The sequence below is a fragment of the Canis lupus genome, chromosome 11 (genome assembly GCF_011100685.1).
Source record: "Canis lupus familiaris isolate Mischka breed German Shepherd chromosome 11, alternate assembly UU_Cfam_GSD_1.0, whole genome shotgun sequence".
Taxonomy (NCBI): domain Eukaryota; kingdom Metazoa; phylum Chordata; class Mammalia; order Carnivora; family Canidae; genus Canis; species Canis lupus.
Genome location: NC_049232.1, coordinates 39,212,038 through 39,227,518, shown reverse-complemented (window position 1 = coordinate 39,227,518; position 15,481 = coordinate 39,212,038). Strand labels below are relative to the sequence as shown.

The 15,481-nt window shown below is 39.5% G+C and overlaps 2 protein-coding genes across 3 annotated transcripts in view; one reads left to right on the top strand and one right to left on the bottom strand.

The window, feature by feature from the left end:
• The first annotated feature begins 5,083 nt into the window (after nucleotides 1-5,083).
• RPS6 (ribosomal protein S6) lies at nucleotides 5,084-8,811 on the top strand. Its single transcript, NM_001252170.1, has 6 exons — nucleotides 5,084-5,153; nucleotides 5,678-5,809; nucleotides 6,238-6,448; nucleotides 6,625-6,771; nucleotides 8,426-8,583; nucleotides 8,675-8,811. The coding sequence occupies exons 1-6, from the start codon at nucleotides 5,148-5,150 to the stop codon at nucleotides 8,768-8,770; spliced, it is 750 nt and encodes a 249-aa protein (NP_001239099.1). The 5' UTR covers nucleotides 5,084-5,147; the 3' UTR covers nucleotides 8,771-8,811.
• Nucleotides 8,812-9,097: 286 nt separating this feature from the next.
• DENND4C (DENN domain containing 4C) overlaps nucleotides 9,098-15,481 on the bottom strand; it is a 124,895-nt gene continuing 118,511 nt past the window's right edge. For both annotated transcript variants that reach the window (XM_038552495.1, XM_038552496.1), the window contains 3 exons: nucleotides 14,203-14,353; nucleotides 12,487-12,551; nucleotides 9,098-12,271 (listed from right to left, as the gene is read on the bottom strand). In XM_038552495.1, the coding sequence (XP_038408423.1) occupies nucleotides 12,135-12,271; nucleotides 12,487-12,551; nucleotides 14,203-14,353 (353 nt within the window). In that variant the 3' untranslated portion in view covers nucleotides 9,098-12,134. The remainder of the gene's footprint in view (nucleotides 12,272-12,486; nucleotides 12,552-14,202; nucleotides 14,354-15,481) is intronic.

Here is a 15,481-nt window from a genome sequence, read left to right as displayed (position 1 = left end):
TCCCAGCTATTGTTTCTGTTCCTCAAAAGCTTTCATGTAATTCTAAAACTGACAACACTACATACACAGAGGTGCCTGAGTGGCTCAGTTGGTTGAGCGTCTGCCTTCCTCTCAGGTTGTGATCCCTGGGTCCCAGGATTGAGCCCCCATCTGGTTCCCTGCTCAGCAAGGAGTCTGCTTCTTCCTCTGCTGCTCCTCCTGCTGTGCGCATGTGTGCTCCCTCTCTCTCTCTCTGTCAAATAAACAAAATCTTAAAAAAAAAAAAGGACTACATACACAGGATGCCTGCTTTCAACGCTGCAAGTTGACATTGTACTAGAAAGGCTTGCCAGAGCAATTAGGAATGAATGACTGAATGAATGAATAGCATTCAAACTGAAAAGAAGTAAAACTATCTCTATTTACAGATCACATGATCATATATACAAGAGCTGAAAGGCTCCACAAGAAAACTAACAAATTCAGCTGTGTTAGGAAATAAGATGAACACACAAAAATCAGTTGTGTTTCTATACACCAGCAATGAACAATCTGAATGTGAAGTTAAGAAAACAATCCCAGGGGCATCTGGATGGCTCAGTTGGTTAAGCATCTGCCTTTAGCTTAGGTCATGATCCCAGAGTCCTGGAATTGAGCCCAACATCAGGCTCCTTGCTCAGTGGGGAGCCTGCTTCTTTCCTTCTGCCTGTTGCTCCCCCTCCTTGTGCGCTCTCTCTGTCAAATAAATAAAATCTTAAAAAAAAAAAATCCCAAAGAGTAAAATACCTATGAATAAAATGAATCAAGGAGGTAAAATACTTGCAAGCTGAAAACCACCATACATGTCTGAAATAAATTAAAGAAGACCTAAACAAATAGAAAGACCTTCTGTGTTCATGAATTTGAAGATTCAATGTTGTAAAGATGATAAAATTGATCTATAGATTAAATGAAATCCCTCTCAAAATTTCAAAGGCGGGGCAGCCTGGGTGGCTCAGCGGTTTAGCGCCGCCTTCAGCCCAGGGCCTGATCCTGGAGACCCCGGGTATCAAGTCCCACGTCGGGCTCCTTGCATGGAGCCTGCTTCTGCCTCTGCCTGTGTCTCTGCCTCTCTCTTTCTCATGAATAAATAAATAAAAATTTAAAAAAATTTTCAAAGGGGCATATTTTGCATAAATGGGCATAAAATTCATATGGAATTACAAGGGATCCCAAAGAGGTAAGACAATTTTGAAGAAGAGGAACCAAATCAAGGACTCCCATTTCCTGATTTCTGAAACTTACTACAAAACTGCATATCGAAACAGCATGACACTAGCCTAAGGATAGATGTATAGACCAATGGAATAGAATCAAGAGCCCAGACTCATAAACTCATACATCTACGGCCAATTGATTTTCAACAAGGGTGCCAAGATCATTCAATGAGGAAAAGAATAGTGCCCTTAACAAATGGTGGTGGGACAACTGGATATCTACATGCAAAAGAATAAAGTTGGACTTACTACATCACACCATATTAACAAAATAACTCCAAAAGGATCAATGACCTAAATATAAGAACTCAAGCCACACAGTTCTTGAAAATATAGGGGTAAATTATGACGACTTCGGATTTGGCAGTGGATTTGTCTCAGATATAACACCAAAAGAAAAAAATAGATAAACTGGACTTCATCAAAATTAAAAACTATTGTACATCAAAAGACATTATCAAGAAAGTGGCAAGAGACACCTTCAGAAGAAATTTGCTCATCATACATCTAATGAAGGTGTAATATTCAGAATATGCAAAGGTCTCTTACAACTTTTACAACTCTACGAGACATGCTAATTCAAAATGAGGGAGCAGCCCTTCTGCATTATTGATAAGATTATAAAATGGAGCAACTGTTATGGAAAACAGTACAGAGTTTCTTCAAAAAGTTAAAAATAGAACTTCCATTTGACCCAGCAACCCTGCTTCTGGGTTTGTATCTAAAAGAATTGAAAGCAGGGGCTCAAATAGATATATGCACATCTATGTTCACAGCAGCATTATTTATGCATTGGTGGTTCAGTGGTAGAGTTCTTGCCTACAATAGCAGCATTATTCACAATAGCTAAGGGTGGAAGTAACCCAAATATTCATCAACAGATGAATAAACAAAATGTATGTAGATACAATGGAATAATCTTTAGCTTGACAAAGGAAGGCTTCTACATGCTACAACATGGATGAATTTTGAAGACATTATGTTAAGTGCAATAAGCCAATCACAAAAAGACAAGTACTATATGATTCCATTTCTATGAATTTGACTACTTGAGATGCTTCATATAAACAAAGTAGAATGGTGGTTACCAGGGGTGGTGTAAGGGGGTGGGTGGTAGGAAGGAGGAGTTAATTCCAGTTTTGCAAGATGAAAAGGTTCTGGGGAATCTGTTTCACAACAATATGATATATGGATATATTTTAAAGGTTTATTTATGAGAAAGACAAAGAGCTCATGTGAGCAAGCGGGAGAGGGGCAGAGAGAGCGAGGGAGAGAGAAAATCTTAAACGGGCTCCACAGTCAGCACAAAGTCCAACATATGGGGCTGGATCTCTGGATCCTGAGATCATGACATGAGCAGAAGAATTCAGAGTCAGACACTTAACCAACTGAGCCACCCAGGCCCCCTGTGATTATATTTAACACTACTGAACTGTACACTTAGAAGCTATTAAGATGGTAAATTTTGTGGGTTTTGCCACAGTAAAAAAAAATACATAAGAAAAACCTGAGGAGTAGTCCTGGATTTTACTCTTTGCCTCACATGAACTCACTACTACTACTTCAGTGAAAACCATTAGAGCTAAAGAAAACATAATTGGGCAAAGTGCCTGAATAGTTTCCTATCTCTCCACAGAAGATATATAAGAGTCCAAGAGGTACATGAAAAGATGCTTAACCTCATTAGTTATAAGGGAAATGCAAATCAAAACCACAATGAGGCACCACTTCACACCCTGTAGAATGTGGAAAATAATGAAATAAGTACTGGCTAGGATGTTTAATGGGGACAGAGCTTCCCTTTTAGAGCCAGATAGAGGTGGTGGACGCACAACTTTGTCAATGTACCAAATGCCAATGAATTGTTTACTTAAAAATGACGAATTTTTTTATATTAATTTCACCTCATTACAAAAAAATTTCACAGGTTTTAAATGTCATTTGACCAACATTTTGTACATTAATACCAGATGATCAAACAGATTTAGTAGACTTGCAATTTTGAATGTGAAACAGGCCTAAACTCAAATCTTTGTGATATTGAAGTGGAAGATGGGATGTAATAATCTTGGAAAGTAAAATATTGTTTACCTGAAATGCAGGAATTTTTATTTCTTTAAAAAAATAGAGTAAATAAATAATAATCAATGTTCCTTTCTGCAGGACACGGCTTGAGAGTGCAGGCTTCAGAGTTGGACCTCCTGGGCTCCTATTCTTGTCTTCCCAGGACTATCAAATATGTTGTATCTTTCTCATGGCTTGTGTCCTTTTTTTTTTTTTTAAATTTTATTTATTATTTATGATAGTCACAGAGAGAGAGAGAGAGAGAGGCAGAGACACAGGCAGAGGGAGAAACAGGCTCCATGCACCGTGTGTCCTATTAGGAGCTGCATCACTGTGGACTCAAGATTTACTAAAATACATTCACTTAATCTCCCTCTACTGGCTGGTTCCCTACTACCACACTGTAATAGACTAATAATACCTACCAGAGCTGGGGTTATGATAATTTAACAAATATTTACTGAGCACTTATTTTTATGTGCCACGCACCTTGCTGTGTCCTAAGTGTTCCACAGTGAAGGTCAGACAGCGGCGATGGCCTAACTTGTCTTCTCGTAGAGGGCATAGACCATAAACACTGAGGCCAGAGAGCTAGGCTCTTGTCTCCGAGTCAAAGAACGAATCTCCGGGACAGAGAGTGAGTAAAGCAACAGAAGTGTATCAAGCAAGGAGACAGAGAAACGGTCTCAGGAGTGAGAGGGGTCCCAACAGGGTTGCCAACCTGGGCCCCCACGGACGGTCTTTTATTTAGAGCTGACTAGGGAGTTGTGGCCTTATCATTTGAGTGACGTCTTGGCTTGAGTAAGGACTGGTGGTAACATCTTTAATGGCTTCTCTTTTGGGCCTGGTTGTTTGTTGGTCACAGGTGGCGGTCACATAAAAGACACTTAGGGCAGGGTGGTCTGGTTTGTTTCCTTACCTCTGGGTTGTGGTGGTCGTTAACACCCCAGCCTTTAGGGGGTTTCTGTGAGCCCGATCCGCAGCCCGCCGCCTAGCCCCGTCTGTCCCTTACTCGAGACCATTTATGTATCCTGATTGAGTATGAGAAAGGAGGGCAGTGCTATCCCAGAGATGAGAAGGAGGACACTCTTAGGTAGCCAGGGGGCCAGGAAGAGCTTTTCTTGGGAGGGACATCTCACCGGAACGGACCTGCGTGCTATTAACACGCGGCCACAGGTGAATTTGGGGGAACTTGGAAGGACACGGGATGGGCAAGTGTTTAACTGCGGTGGGAAATGCTGCGTTTCCAGCAAGAGCGACGCAATTTTGCGTTGTAAGAAGATCCCAGAGGCAAGGCAGAGCCGGGAAGGCCATTTTAGGACGCACGGATGGTGGCCTGGACTTAGGGTAACGGGTTAGTGGCCTGCGCAAAAGGGCAGGTGCTGTGCCGGGACAGGAGCACGAGGGGAGGGAGCTCCAGACGAGCCCGGCCTTCAGGGCGTCCTGCTGCCAACAGCCGGGCCAGCGCAGGGCCAGCTTCAGGCGGCGTCTCAGGTGCAGGACAGGCCGACAGAGCTGAACTCCGCTCCCGCCCTTCTTTCCCGGTACCTGCAAAGGCAGACTGTCGGGGACCGAGCCGGCCTCCGCCCTGGCTCAGGGGCGCGCCTGACAGAGCCACCGGCGGGGAAGCCCAACCTTCAGAGAAACACCTGACCGCGACCGCCGGCCCCTCCCGCACCGCCCCACGCCAACTAGCCCCGCCTCCGGAAGTGCCGCCTACCCGCGCTCACTTCCGCTATCCCAGGCTTCCGCTTCTCTCGCGAGAACTAGAAGTGCCTATGAGATGAGGGCTAAGCGGAAGTCGGGTCTCTTTTTCGTGGCGCCTCCGAGGCGGTAGGCCGCTTCAGGATGAAGGTAGGAGTGGTGGAAGCTTTTGAAACGGGCTAGGGGAACGTGGGTCGGGCCCCCCAGAACACTGCCTTGCCGCAGCCCTCCTTCTCCAAAGTCCTAGGTCTAGGTGGGAAAGGGTCTGAGGCGGGAGAAGGCTTGTCGCTTTGGGGTGCAGGGGTCCTCGGGAGAGCGGATGGCGAGCGATTACAGCAGGAGCCGCGCCGGGCGGGGAGCGCCATGGTGGCGTCCTCGGGCCCAGCCCGACAGACGCGGCCCTGCTGCCTCTTCGGCTGCCTGTGGGCCGGACGGGCCGCGGCGGGCCCTTCGCCCCCGGAGGCTTTCCGCGAAGCTCGAGGAGAAATGAGCCCGGTCTTTTAGTGCGCTGCTTGTGCGTTATGAATGTGCACACACGCTTTAGCGGATGAAACCGATACGTCAGGGTTTCTGCTCCTTGTCTGGGGTTTACATAAAAGGCTTTGTGCAGTGGATTTACCTTTGCAAGTGGCTCTGCGGTTTTCTAAAACTCTTTCCCTCCCCTTAATCCTTAGCTGAACATCTCTTTCCCAGCTACTGGCTGCCAGAAACTCATTGAAGTGGATGATGAGCGCAAACTGCGTACCTTTTATGAGAAGCGTATGGCCACAGAAGTTGCTGCCGATGCTCTGGGCGAGGAATGGAAGGTTGGTTCCCGAATGAAACGGTCTCGGCTATTTGATAGCGCTGTTGGCCACGGGTGGAGTAGCGGGCTTCGATCTGGGGTCACTTCCACGTGCCCCTTTAAGGCAGCGCTATTACCCTGCGGCGTTATGGCCCTCAAACGGGAGAAGACCCCTGAAGTTCTGTGGGAAGTGCCAGCAAGGGTGGTTTGTGGGTTGGTTGCTCGATTGTACTTTGGTTTCATGACATAACTTTTCCCTCGCTGGAACGGTTACATCTGGTAAAAGAGGTTAGAAATAGGACTTGACTGAATTTGCTGACTAATCTTGGCATGAAAATCTAGACAAAACTGGGTGAGCTCAGAAAACTGAAATTCATACTGTTTTCCGCACACCCCCAGGATTTAAGGGTCGTGATCCTTTATTTTACAACGTGTGGTTGTGTCCCACAGGGTTACGTGGTGCGAATCAGTGGTGGCAATGACAAACAAGGCTTCCCCATGAAGCAGGGTGTCTTGACCCACGGCCGCGTCCGCCTGCTGCTGAGTAAGGGGCATTCCTGCTACCGACCCAGGAGGACTGGAGAGAGGAAGCGCAAATCTGTTCGGGGTTGCATTGTGGATGCCAATCTCAGTGTTCTCAATTTGGTTATTGTGAAAAAAGGTGAGGTGTACTTGTGTTCTTGAATTTAGTTTTTGTTGACATTGTTTTAAAAGCTGATAATCCAGATGTTTTTCATTTGCATTATCCACAGTTTCTTTACCAGTGCATAAACAGTAATTTAGAGTTTTTGTAAGAAAGTTGTGGAATTAAAAAGGTCTGATCACTTCCTCTTTTAGGGGAGAAGGATATTCCTGGACTCACGGATACTACTGTGCCTCGTCGCCTGGGGCCCAAAAGAGCCAGCAGAATCCGAAAGCTTTTTAATCTGTCGAAAGAAGACGATGTCCGCCAGTATGTTGTTAGAAAGCCCCTAAACAAAGAAGGTACGAGGATTTTGCTTAATTTCATTTGTAGCATCTTGTATGCATGTTAATAAATGTATTTACGGGGAGAGGGTCAAGACAGGCACTTGTTAAATCTGATGCTTGTCTGCAGTATTACAATTTTACTTGAAGTTTTGCCTGTGCTCCTGATGTAGAAGTTTATCTGAAAATAAGTTATCAGAAGTTCATTACTTTTGGGTTAGGAATCGGTAAAATGATAGAAAATTCTGGGACTATGATTGAAAACCCTCAGTCCCACCACTTTTGCTTTCTTTGCATATTAGAGGTTCTGTCTGTTTGCAGAAGTAGTGCTTTCGTTGCCTGAAGTTGCTTTTAACTCCTGGCTCTTTTTAATCTGAGCTGTGGATAGGAATAGTAGGAGTTGTGGCTGTTAGAAGAAATACACTTTATTCAGAATACTAGAAGGTGTTTGGGGTTTTGGAGTTATAATATTTTAAGATGGCATACAGATGCGCAGTTTGTTAGAGGACATAACTCCTCACTGGTGAGGCTCTGTAACGTTATTTCTCTAGTAAAGTGTATGCATATTTACTTAGGTTATGTGGAATAAAGAGGATGTCAGTTCAGGTTGGGTTTTTCTGAATAATGTGAAAAAAATTGGTTGGCACTGGGGATTTAAGCCTGGCATATAGCAACTGCTCATGAGTCACTCCAAATACCTGAACTACCTATGTGCAAGGTAGTAGAAGTGTTGATGGTATAGTATAAAAGGACAAGTAACTCGCATGTGGTTTACACTTTAAAAAGAAATGCCAGATACATGGTGGTTGCCCATTGTCAACTCCCCTGGCAAGATCACCAGTGTAATAGGTGTTCTAGTTAACAGGTGTGTATAGAATGGTTCTTACATCTTTATAATTAAAGGATGGGTTGACTACTTTTTAACAAACCTGAGCAGTTGAGTATTTCGTTTTAGAATATATGCTTGGGCTATGTTTGTTATTCCCACCAGGCATCTATTAAACTCAAAGACTTCTGTCCCAAAGCAGATCTATGATCCATAGAATTTGGGATGTATAGATGACACAGGCTAAATGAAGATACTCTATGAACAATGTGCTGCACGTTCTAACGTTAATGGTTTCATTCCCCAGACTGGCAGGATCTGCCTTGGCAAATACTAGATTTGAGCATAAATAGGATTTCAGAGTGTGGTTAGGATAGTGGTGCAGGTGGAACTTTACTTAGTTTTCATAGACAAGTAATATATACACAGTTCTACAGTTTTAAAATAATGTCCCTGTATCTTACAGTATAAAAATATATCTAATTGTGGAAGAGACTTGAGTCCCCCAAACAGAGTAGCTTAAATTGATGTGTGGTCTTGAAGTTGACATCCAAACTAGTGGTGTAGTTTAACGAGGTGTTTTAGGATTAAATATGCTAATTAGGAAAAGACTGGCACCTAGTAGACAAAGTTAATCTGTTTACTTCAGAAGGACTTACCAGTTTACATTGATAATATTTAGCACATCTTGGCTTTTTCTTAAGGTAGTATTTCAAGTTAAATGGTTCAGATTTTACTTCAAAGGCCTCACACAGGTAAGTTTTCCTAGATATTCCTGTAATATTAAAAACGTAGATGTAGATCCTAATGAACATTGAGAAGTGATTGAATCATCTGAATTTTCAGGTAAGAAACCTAGAACCAAAGCACCCAAGATTCAGCGTCTTGTTACTCCACGTGTCCTCCAACACAAACGTCGGCGTATTGCTTTGAAGAAACAGCGTACTAAGAAAAATAAGGAAGAGGCTGCAGAATATGCTAAACTTTTGGCCAAGAGAATGAAGGTAAATCAAGAAGATTGAGGGAGGGAGAGTCAGGCCTGACTTTGGATTTTTAACCCAGACAAGCTATAACTGTTTGTTTTGTTTTGTTTAGGAGGCCAAAGAAAAACGCCAGGAACAGATTGCCAAGAGACGGAGGCTGTCCTCTCTGAGAGCTTCTACCTCTAAGTCTGAGTCCAGTCAAAAATGAGATTTTCTAAGAGTGACAAAATAAATAAGATCAGACACCAAATCTCTTTGACTTTTCATTGATGACAAAAATTGATAAATGGAGGGTGAGATCATAGTAAAGGGAATATAGTTGACAGCGATCTGATGGTGGATAAAGCAAGCAAGAGATAGTTGTCCTTCAAGGTGAGAGGCTGAAACCATATGATAACACTGGGAGAGATGGGCAGACCAGGGTTTCTTTGAGGATGGGTGAGTGGCTCTGGAAAGGTTTCTCAGCATATAAGGGGGTACCTGTTTTTTTCAGCGAGGCAAGGAACAGTTTGGGGGAAATGAAGGACTAGAACTATTAATCTGTTGTACACTTTATTTTGAGGAATACAGTTTTAAAGATCTATACACAATACATGAAAAGTGCCCTTAAGAAGGTGGACATTTGTCATATAAAAATACCTTGTTAAAAGCATAGTTAATTGATAGCATTTTTAAACAGTTCACAAAGCTTTTAAAACCAGTGCAAATTTTATTAACAAAAGCTTTTCAATTCTAGTGAATTGTTATTCATGCATTTTATGATTTCACACTGTGCCTTTACAAAGCACTTGGATCCATGAAGTATGCAAAGGAAGGAATCTACTTTTTCTAATGAAGCCTGTCTAGTTCATAGTAATTGCAGTTAAAATGAACTTTTACAGACTAGAAGGCTCTTTAAAGGCACGTTAGGTTTTAAGGGCAAAGAACTGGAGTTTACATTTTAACCACAGGAGTAGGATTTTCAAACTGCTTTAACAGGGACTGAAGCTGTGCTTGGCAATTATAATGTGTATGAGTCACTTGGGGATCTGACCAAAAATGCAGATAGTGATTCAGAAGATTTGTGGCCCCAGGTTCTACATTAAGTTCCCAGCTGATAGCAATAATGCCAGCTCACAGACTGGACTAGCTGAGAATTGAGAAGATGATTAGAAAGGAGATCCCCACATGTACTGAAAAGCTATAGACCATGAAAAATCCTAACTTGCAGTTGTTTTATATAAATTAAGGTCAAACTAAAGGCTGAAAAGGAAAGTATTTGTAAATGATTACCAAAATAAAAATAAAATACTGTAGTGACTTAAAGGCAAGTCTGGTGTATAGCCCAGAGTCCTGTACTAACCAACACCTGGTTGATTCTAATGCACAAAATATGAGAATCCACTACCCTACTTGTATTAGGGAGTGCAGTCACTGAAGGGGACAAAACTACTTTTCAAAAGGATGTACCAAGAATGAAGCAACAATTGAATATCCCACAATTATGGGGAGTCTTAGGCTTACTTAGTTTAAACATGCAGGATGCTATAATTAACCTATAAAATGCAGCTAAAATTAGATTATTAAAACCAGTATAAATGCTAAGCATCTGGACTTTCAGAGACTAGAATTTCTCAGGCTTTTAAGTTTCATACGTTGCTATAGTTGCTATAAGTCATTGTAGACATTTGTAAATCTGTGGATAATGACTGCATATCTGGCTTTTTGGTTTTGTTTGCGGTGAACTTTTAGTGGTCCCCTTTCTGTGGTAGGTGCTAGAAAAGGCCTTTATGCACTTTGAACACAAATCAGTCCCTATTTCTAAAGGAGAGCAGCAGGTTAAGTTTCCAATGTATAATGGCTGAGTTCTTTTAGAATGTTATAAAAAGTTACTAGAAAATGTATACTTTGGTACAGAATAGCCAAATCTTAAGTGAGATCTTTATTACACGTCAATAGGAAGTGCTTTGGTAAGTAATTTAGTTCAAGTTAAGTCTACAGAAATGGAAAACAATACTGGAACTCTATAAATAACAAAGGTTAGAATTGTACACATTTCAGAAGCCTTAAAAATGTGACAGACAAGCACAGCAAACTTAAGAATTTTCCATTTTATTCAACCTCAAGTTTATATGCAAGGTAATTCCAAACTTTGTTGCGGCAATACGTGTTGAAAGTACCAAGTGTTAAGTTGCAAAAATATATACTCTGAGACAGTGCAAATGATCCACTTTTAAGGTATTGAGAGTTGTACATAATTTCTGACAAGTTATTTCACTTAGCAATTCCATAATAAATTGAAGCAAAATCTGCATAGGTTAGATTAACCCTGAAATGTTGAAAGACTGGTGTGCTATAAATTTTTAAGAGATTACACCAGGTGGGAGATTTGTGCTTGTTAACTCTACCACCTGGAAATATTTTTATCAACTGATTAGTCATCTGCATGATTACTGTAAAAGCACACATAACCACTGGCTTTTTAAACGATGCAGAGAGTTAAGGCAAACGTTAACTGTTCTTGAGGGCAGTTTTTAATGAAAGGCATGATAAATGTCAGGCATGTGAGGTCATGATTTTCTTGAACCTACTGGCAACAAGCTCAATAAGCTTTAACATTTTAAGACTTAACTGATCCATTCTAAAAAAACAGTATTTACAAATGCACAAATAATAAGCATACAAATCTAAATATTATACAAGAATAAAATTTCTGTGTGCAGTGCAAGTTTATCCCACAGGTTTTTAAAAGTGACCAATTTATGTACCTGAACAATTTCAGGTCCAAAAAATAAACACGAGCATTTTAAGCATGTTCCAATTTTGTAAATTATGAGGCTGACTTAATTTCATTTAAACTATATAATTGGCTCATTTACTCCAATCTTAAAGCTGTTGCAAATTAACATGATACTGGGAAGAGGATGAAAAGTAACTTGGATATTCAAGATACAATCCACTAGGAAAAGAATACATAATTATGATTGGTGAAGATATAAAGGCAAGGCTGTCATCAGATTTTAATTTTGATTAATGACTACAACTGAGTTTAGTAGTAGTCATTTAAGTTGAAGACCCCTTTCAGAAAATTGTATTGCAACACGCAGTCTAAGAATTTTAATAAATATAATATGGCTGTACATACAAATACCTACACAGCCACACATATATACACACATACACAAATAGTTGCTCTTATAATTGAAATTTCATTTGTTTTGGGGTTAGTCAAGTTTACATTAAACCACTATTCCCCAAAACCAATAACTTCAAATATAAACAAAATGCCAAGAATGAATATCGTTTCTCATTATCAAACTACACATACTGAGAAATCCAATAACGATTTTCAAGCAGAGGCAAGTGAAACATTCAGAAGTTGCAAACCTTCAGATATTAACCCTGGAATATTTTTATGGCATTTTTACGTCGCGAGATGATTGAGTATAAGTTACATTTCATTATATATTGTCCCAAGAGTTAACCTCATTTCACTTTCATCAATTGTTAGCATTTGGAACAAACCTGGATGTCTGCCAACTGAATCTATTCCCTCAAGCTTTGTGTGTTTTAAAATCTGGTGAACATCTTATTTAAATGAGAGGTGCTCCAAAACACTTCCTGCACCATTCCACACTGATACTTGGTGGAGCATCAATTTTCTGCAACTTTTCAAGACTCTCTGAAGATAGATTATTGTATGCAACTCCATATTCATTGTCAAAAGCCTCTGAAAGACATTTTCAAAAATGCAGTTGTAATTTGTTAAACAAAAGCTGTAAACTGAAAAATGGTAATCAAGTAATTTCATATATATCTATAAACTGCATATTTGAAAGTAGAAATCTTTTGAAAGGTTAAGTGCATTTACCCATACCAATTACAATTTTATAAATTACTTCAGAAAATGAACCTCCTTTAGTAATCCTTAATTAACCAACTTACCAATATCAATATTCTCTCTTCCAAGAGATACTAATGATAAGAAGAGGATTTCTCGGTATAAACTCCTATAAAACAAATATTTTTAAAGTTAATAGGCACAGCGCATAAAAATACATACATGAAGGTTTTGTAAAATGGTGAACAATAAGTTCTACAGTCTAGTCAACAGTAATGTGTCCATGTCAGTGTCCTAGTTTCGACAACACTACAGTTAAGAGATGTTATCTTTGGGGGAAGTTGGGTGAAAAATATGCTGAACTCTAGGCTACTTTTGCAACTTACTTTGAATTTCTATTTCAAGTTAAAAAGTTATGGATAAAAAATGTTAGGGATGTAAAGTTTCATACCAAAACCTATTTTAAATGGCGTGTTTTAACATTGTTATAATATTTTAAAACCATAAATACAGTTGACCCTTGAACATGGGGTTGAATTTCATGGGTCCAGCCATAGTATTTTTTCCAATACAGGAGAGTACTATAAAGGTGTTTTCTTTAATAGCTTTAAGAATTCATTATATAATACAACATACAAAATGTGTTAACTGTTTATCATATCATTGCTGGGACTTCTGGTCAACAGCTATGAAGTTCTGGGGTAGTCAAAAATTATACATAGATTATCAACTGCACGGAGGGATCATTTAAGGGTCAACTATAATAGGTAACTGTTTTAACTCTACTTTCCAATTAAAATTTGCAAAAGCAGTCACCTCTCATTTGCCACTTGACAAAGTAACAATTTTTAAGTGAGTTAGGAGTCTAAACCCTTGGACACAGTATAAAAGGTGGTATGGTCTCTTTGCTATTTAACCCAACAATAAAGGATGAACTATATTTATTTGGTTTGTGAACATAAAAGTGTTACAAATCAAACCTTAAAAATTAGCTTCTTAGCGGAGTTGTTAAAAATGAAGGAACGCTTAAGAAATGATTTCAGAAATTAACATAGAAAAAAAATTAGAGTAATGCAGATTCTGATAATGCTTCATATGATCTTTGTGTAGAAGCTTCAGAAGCCAAAACATGTCATTTCTAATTTTCCTTCCCTGCCTTAAAACTACAGATGCTTGAAACTACCTGCTCTTTAGACTGTGAAGGTATTTATCTTCAAAGATGCCATAACTAAAGAAACTTGTAAAGGACCTGGAAACTTAGTATTTGGTAGAATTTATTATGTCACCTTTTCTGAAGTTTCCACTGGAAAATTCACTAACATTGAGACTGGGATGAGTACTGATCTAAAGTATGTTAGCAGATAATAGTAAGAGGATTAGGAAACCTCCATATCCTTTGTTATTCAGTCTTTTCATGACTTTTCTAAATGGTTTCTATTCATAAACAGATTTTTGTTTTTTTATATCCCACAAAGAAATAAAATATAAGTTGTGCAGGTATGACAGGGTCTGAACAAGTAGTACATATGTATAACATCACTGTTAACAAATTCATAGGTTTCCAGTGAACACCAATAATGTTCCCAAAGACTCAGTACATTTTAGACATGAATGAATTACCTCCTAAAATTTAACCTATTCCTCCACACAGAACTTTTAGTATGTTTGCTCAAGTATGAGCAGATACATTTGGGCAGCACTTTTGAAACAATCAGGTGTTCTACACTGAGTATTTTTCTTTTATACCTAGAGATATTTTAAAAATAATACTTAAACATGAAATTATTTTGAGTGGCATGAAGCAAAAACTGGATTCTTACCTTTGTCTTTTCATGTCTGGTTTTATTAGCTGTGAAAGTAGATTGATGGGCTTAAGAACATCATTATGTTGAATACTCTGCCTGATGGTTTCCACTAAAGTGCTTGTTGCTTCTTGTTCCTCTGACAGCAGAGACAATTTCTTTTCAGAATCTAGTAAAAACACAGTAAGAATAATTATTAAAAAAAAAATTTCCCCCAGACCTGTAGCATTTTCTAGTCTTTTATTCAACATCACCATCCCTACCCCCATCCCTTAAGGGTAAAATTACTTGTCAATGTGACCAGCTCAAAACTACTTTTCCTACTTTCTTCAGATAGGAAAGGCCTGTCCCTTTGCCTTTTCCCTGAATGTAGGGATTGCTGCTTCAAGTTGGGATGTGATAGCTTATACTCCAGCAGCAATCTTGTGACCTGAACCAACCTCAACCTATGGGAAGGTAAGACCCAACACCAGGGACCTGGGTTGCTGATGACAGAGGAGTTGCCTACCAATATATATTAGGTATATACTGGGATTGAATCATGCTAACATTAAAAATATACAAAATCAGGGTGCCTGGGTGGCTCAGTCAGTTAAGCGTTCAACTTTTGGATTCAGCTCAGGCCATGATCTTCAGGTGAGAACAAGGCCCGAGAGGGGCTCCACCTACACTCAATGTGGAACCTGCTTCAAGGTTTTCCATCTCCCTTTACTCCTCCTTCTGTTCATGCTCTCAAAAATAAATAAATAGATAGGTAGATAGATAGATAGATAGATAGATAGATAATAAATAAATAAATAAAACTAAAAATAAAAAAATCAAAAAAGTGTTCTTGACCCAGAGAAAAGGGAAAACTTTAATACTGCAGGTAACTCCAGCAACCACACAATTTGATTTACACCCATGTTAGTTGAGATGGAATATGTATCCAGTGGCTCCCCCAGTCAGCCACATTTACAGTGTCTGTCATAAAACTAGTTATTGTATTTTTCATACAACACAGCCACTTAATAAAGGCAACTAGTAGAACTTCATTTGTGTTCAAAGAAACAGCAAAGTTCTCTGTTATAAGAGGAAATAATGGCTGCTATGTGTTTTGATTCTAGCTCTTCTACCTGCTACATGATGACCTTTAAATATATTTGATTTTTATGTTATGCTGTGATTTTAGAACCTGAAATATAATCTGCAACTTCATTGTTTCTCCTATAACTCAGTTTTTTGTTTTTTTTTTTTTTTATAACTCAGTTTTTTAATTAACAAAGAACTTTGTTCTTTTTCAAGATTGTCTGAGCTA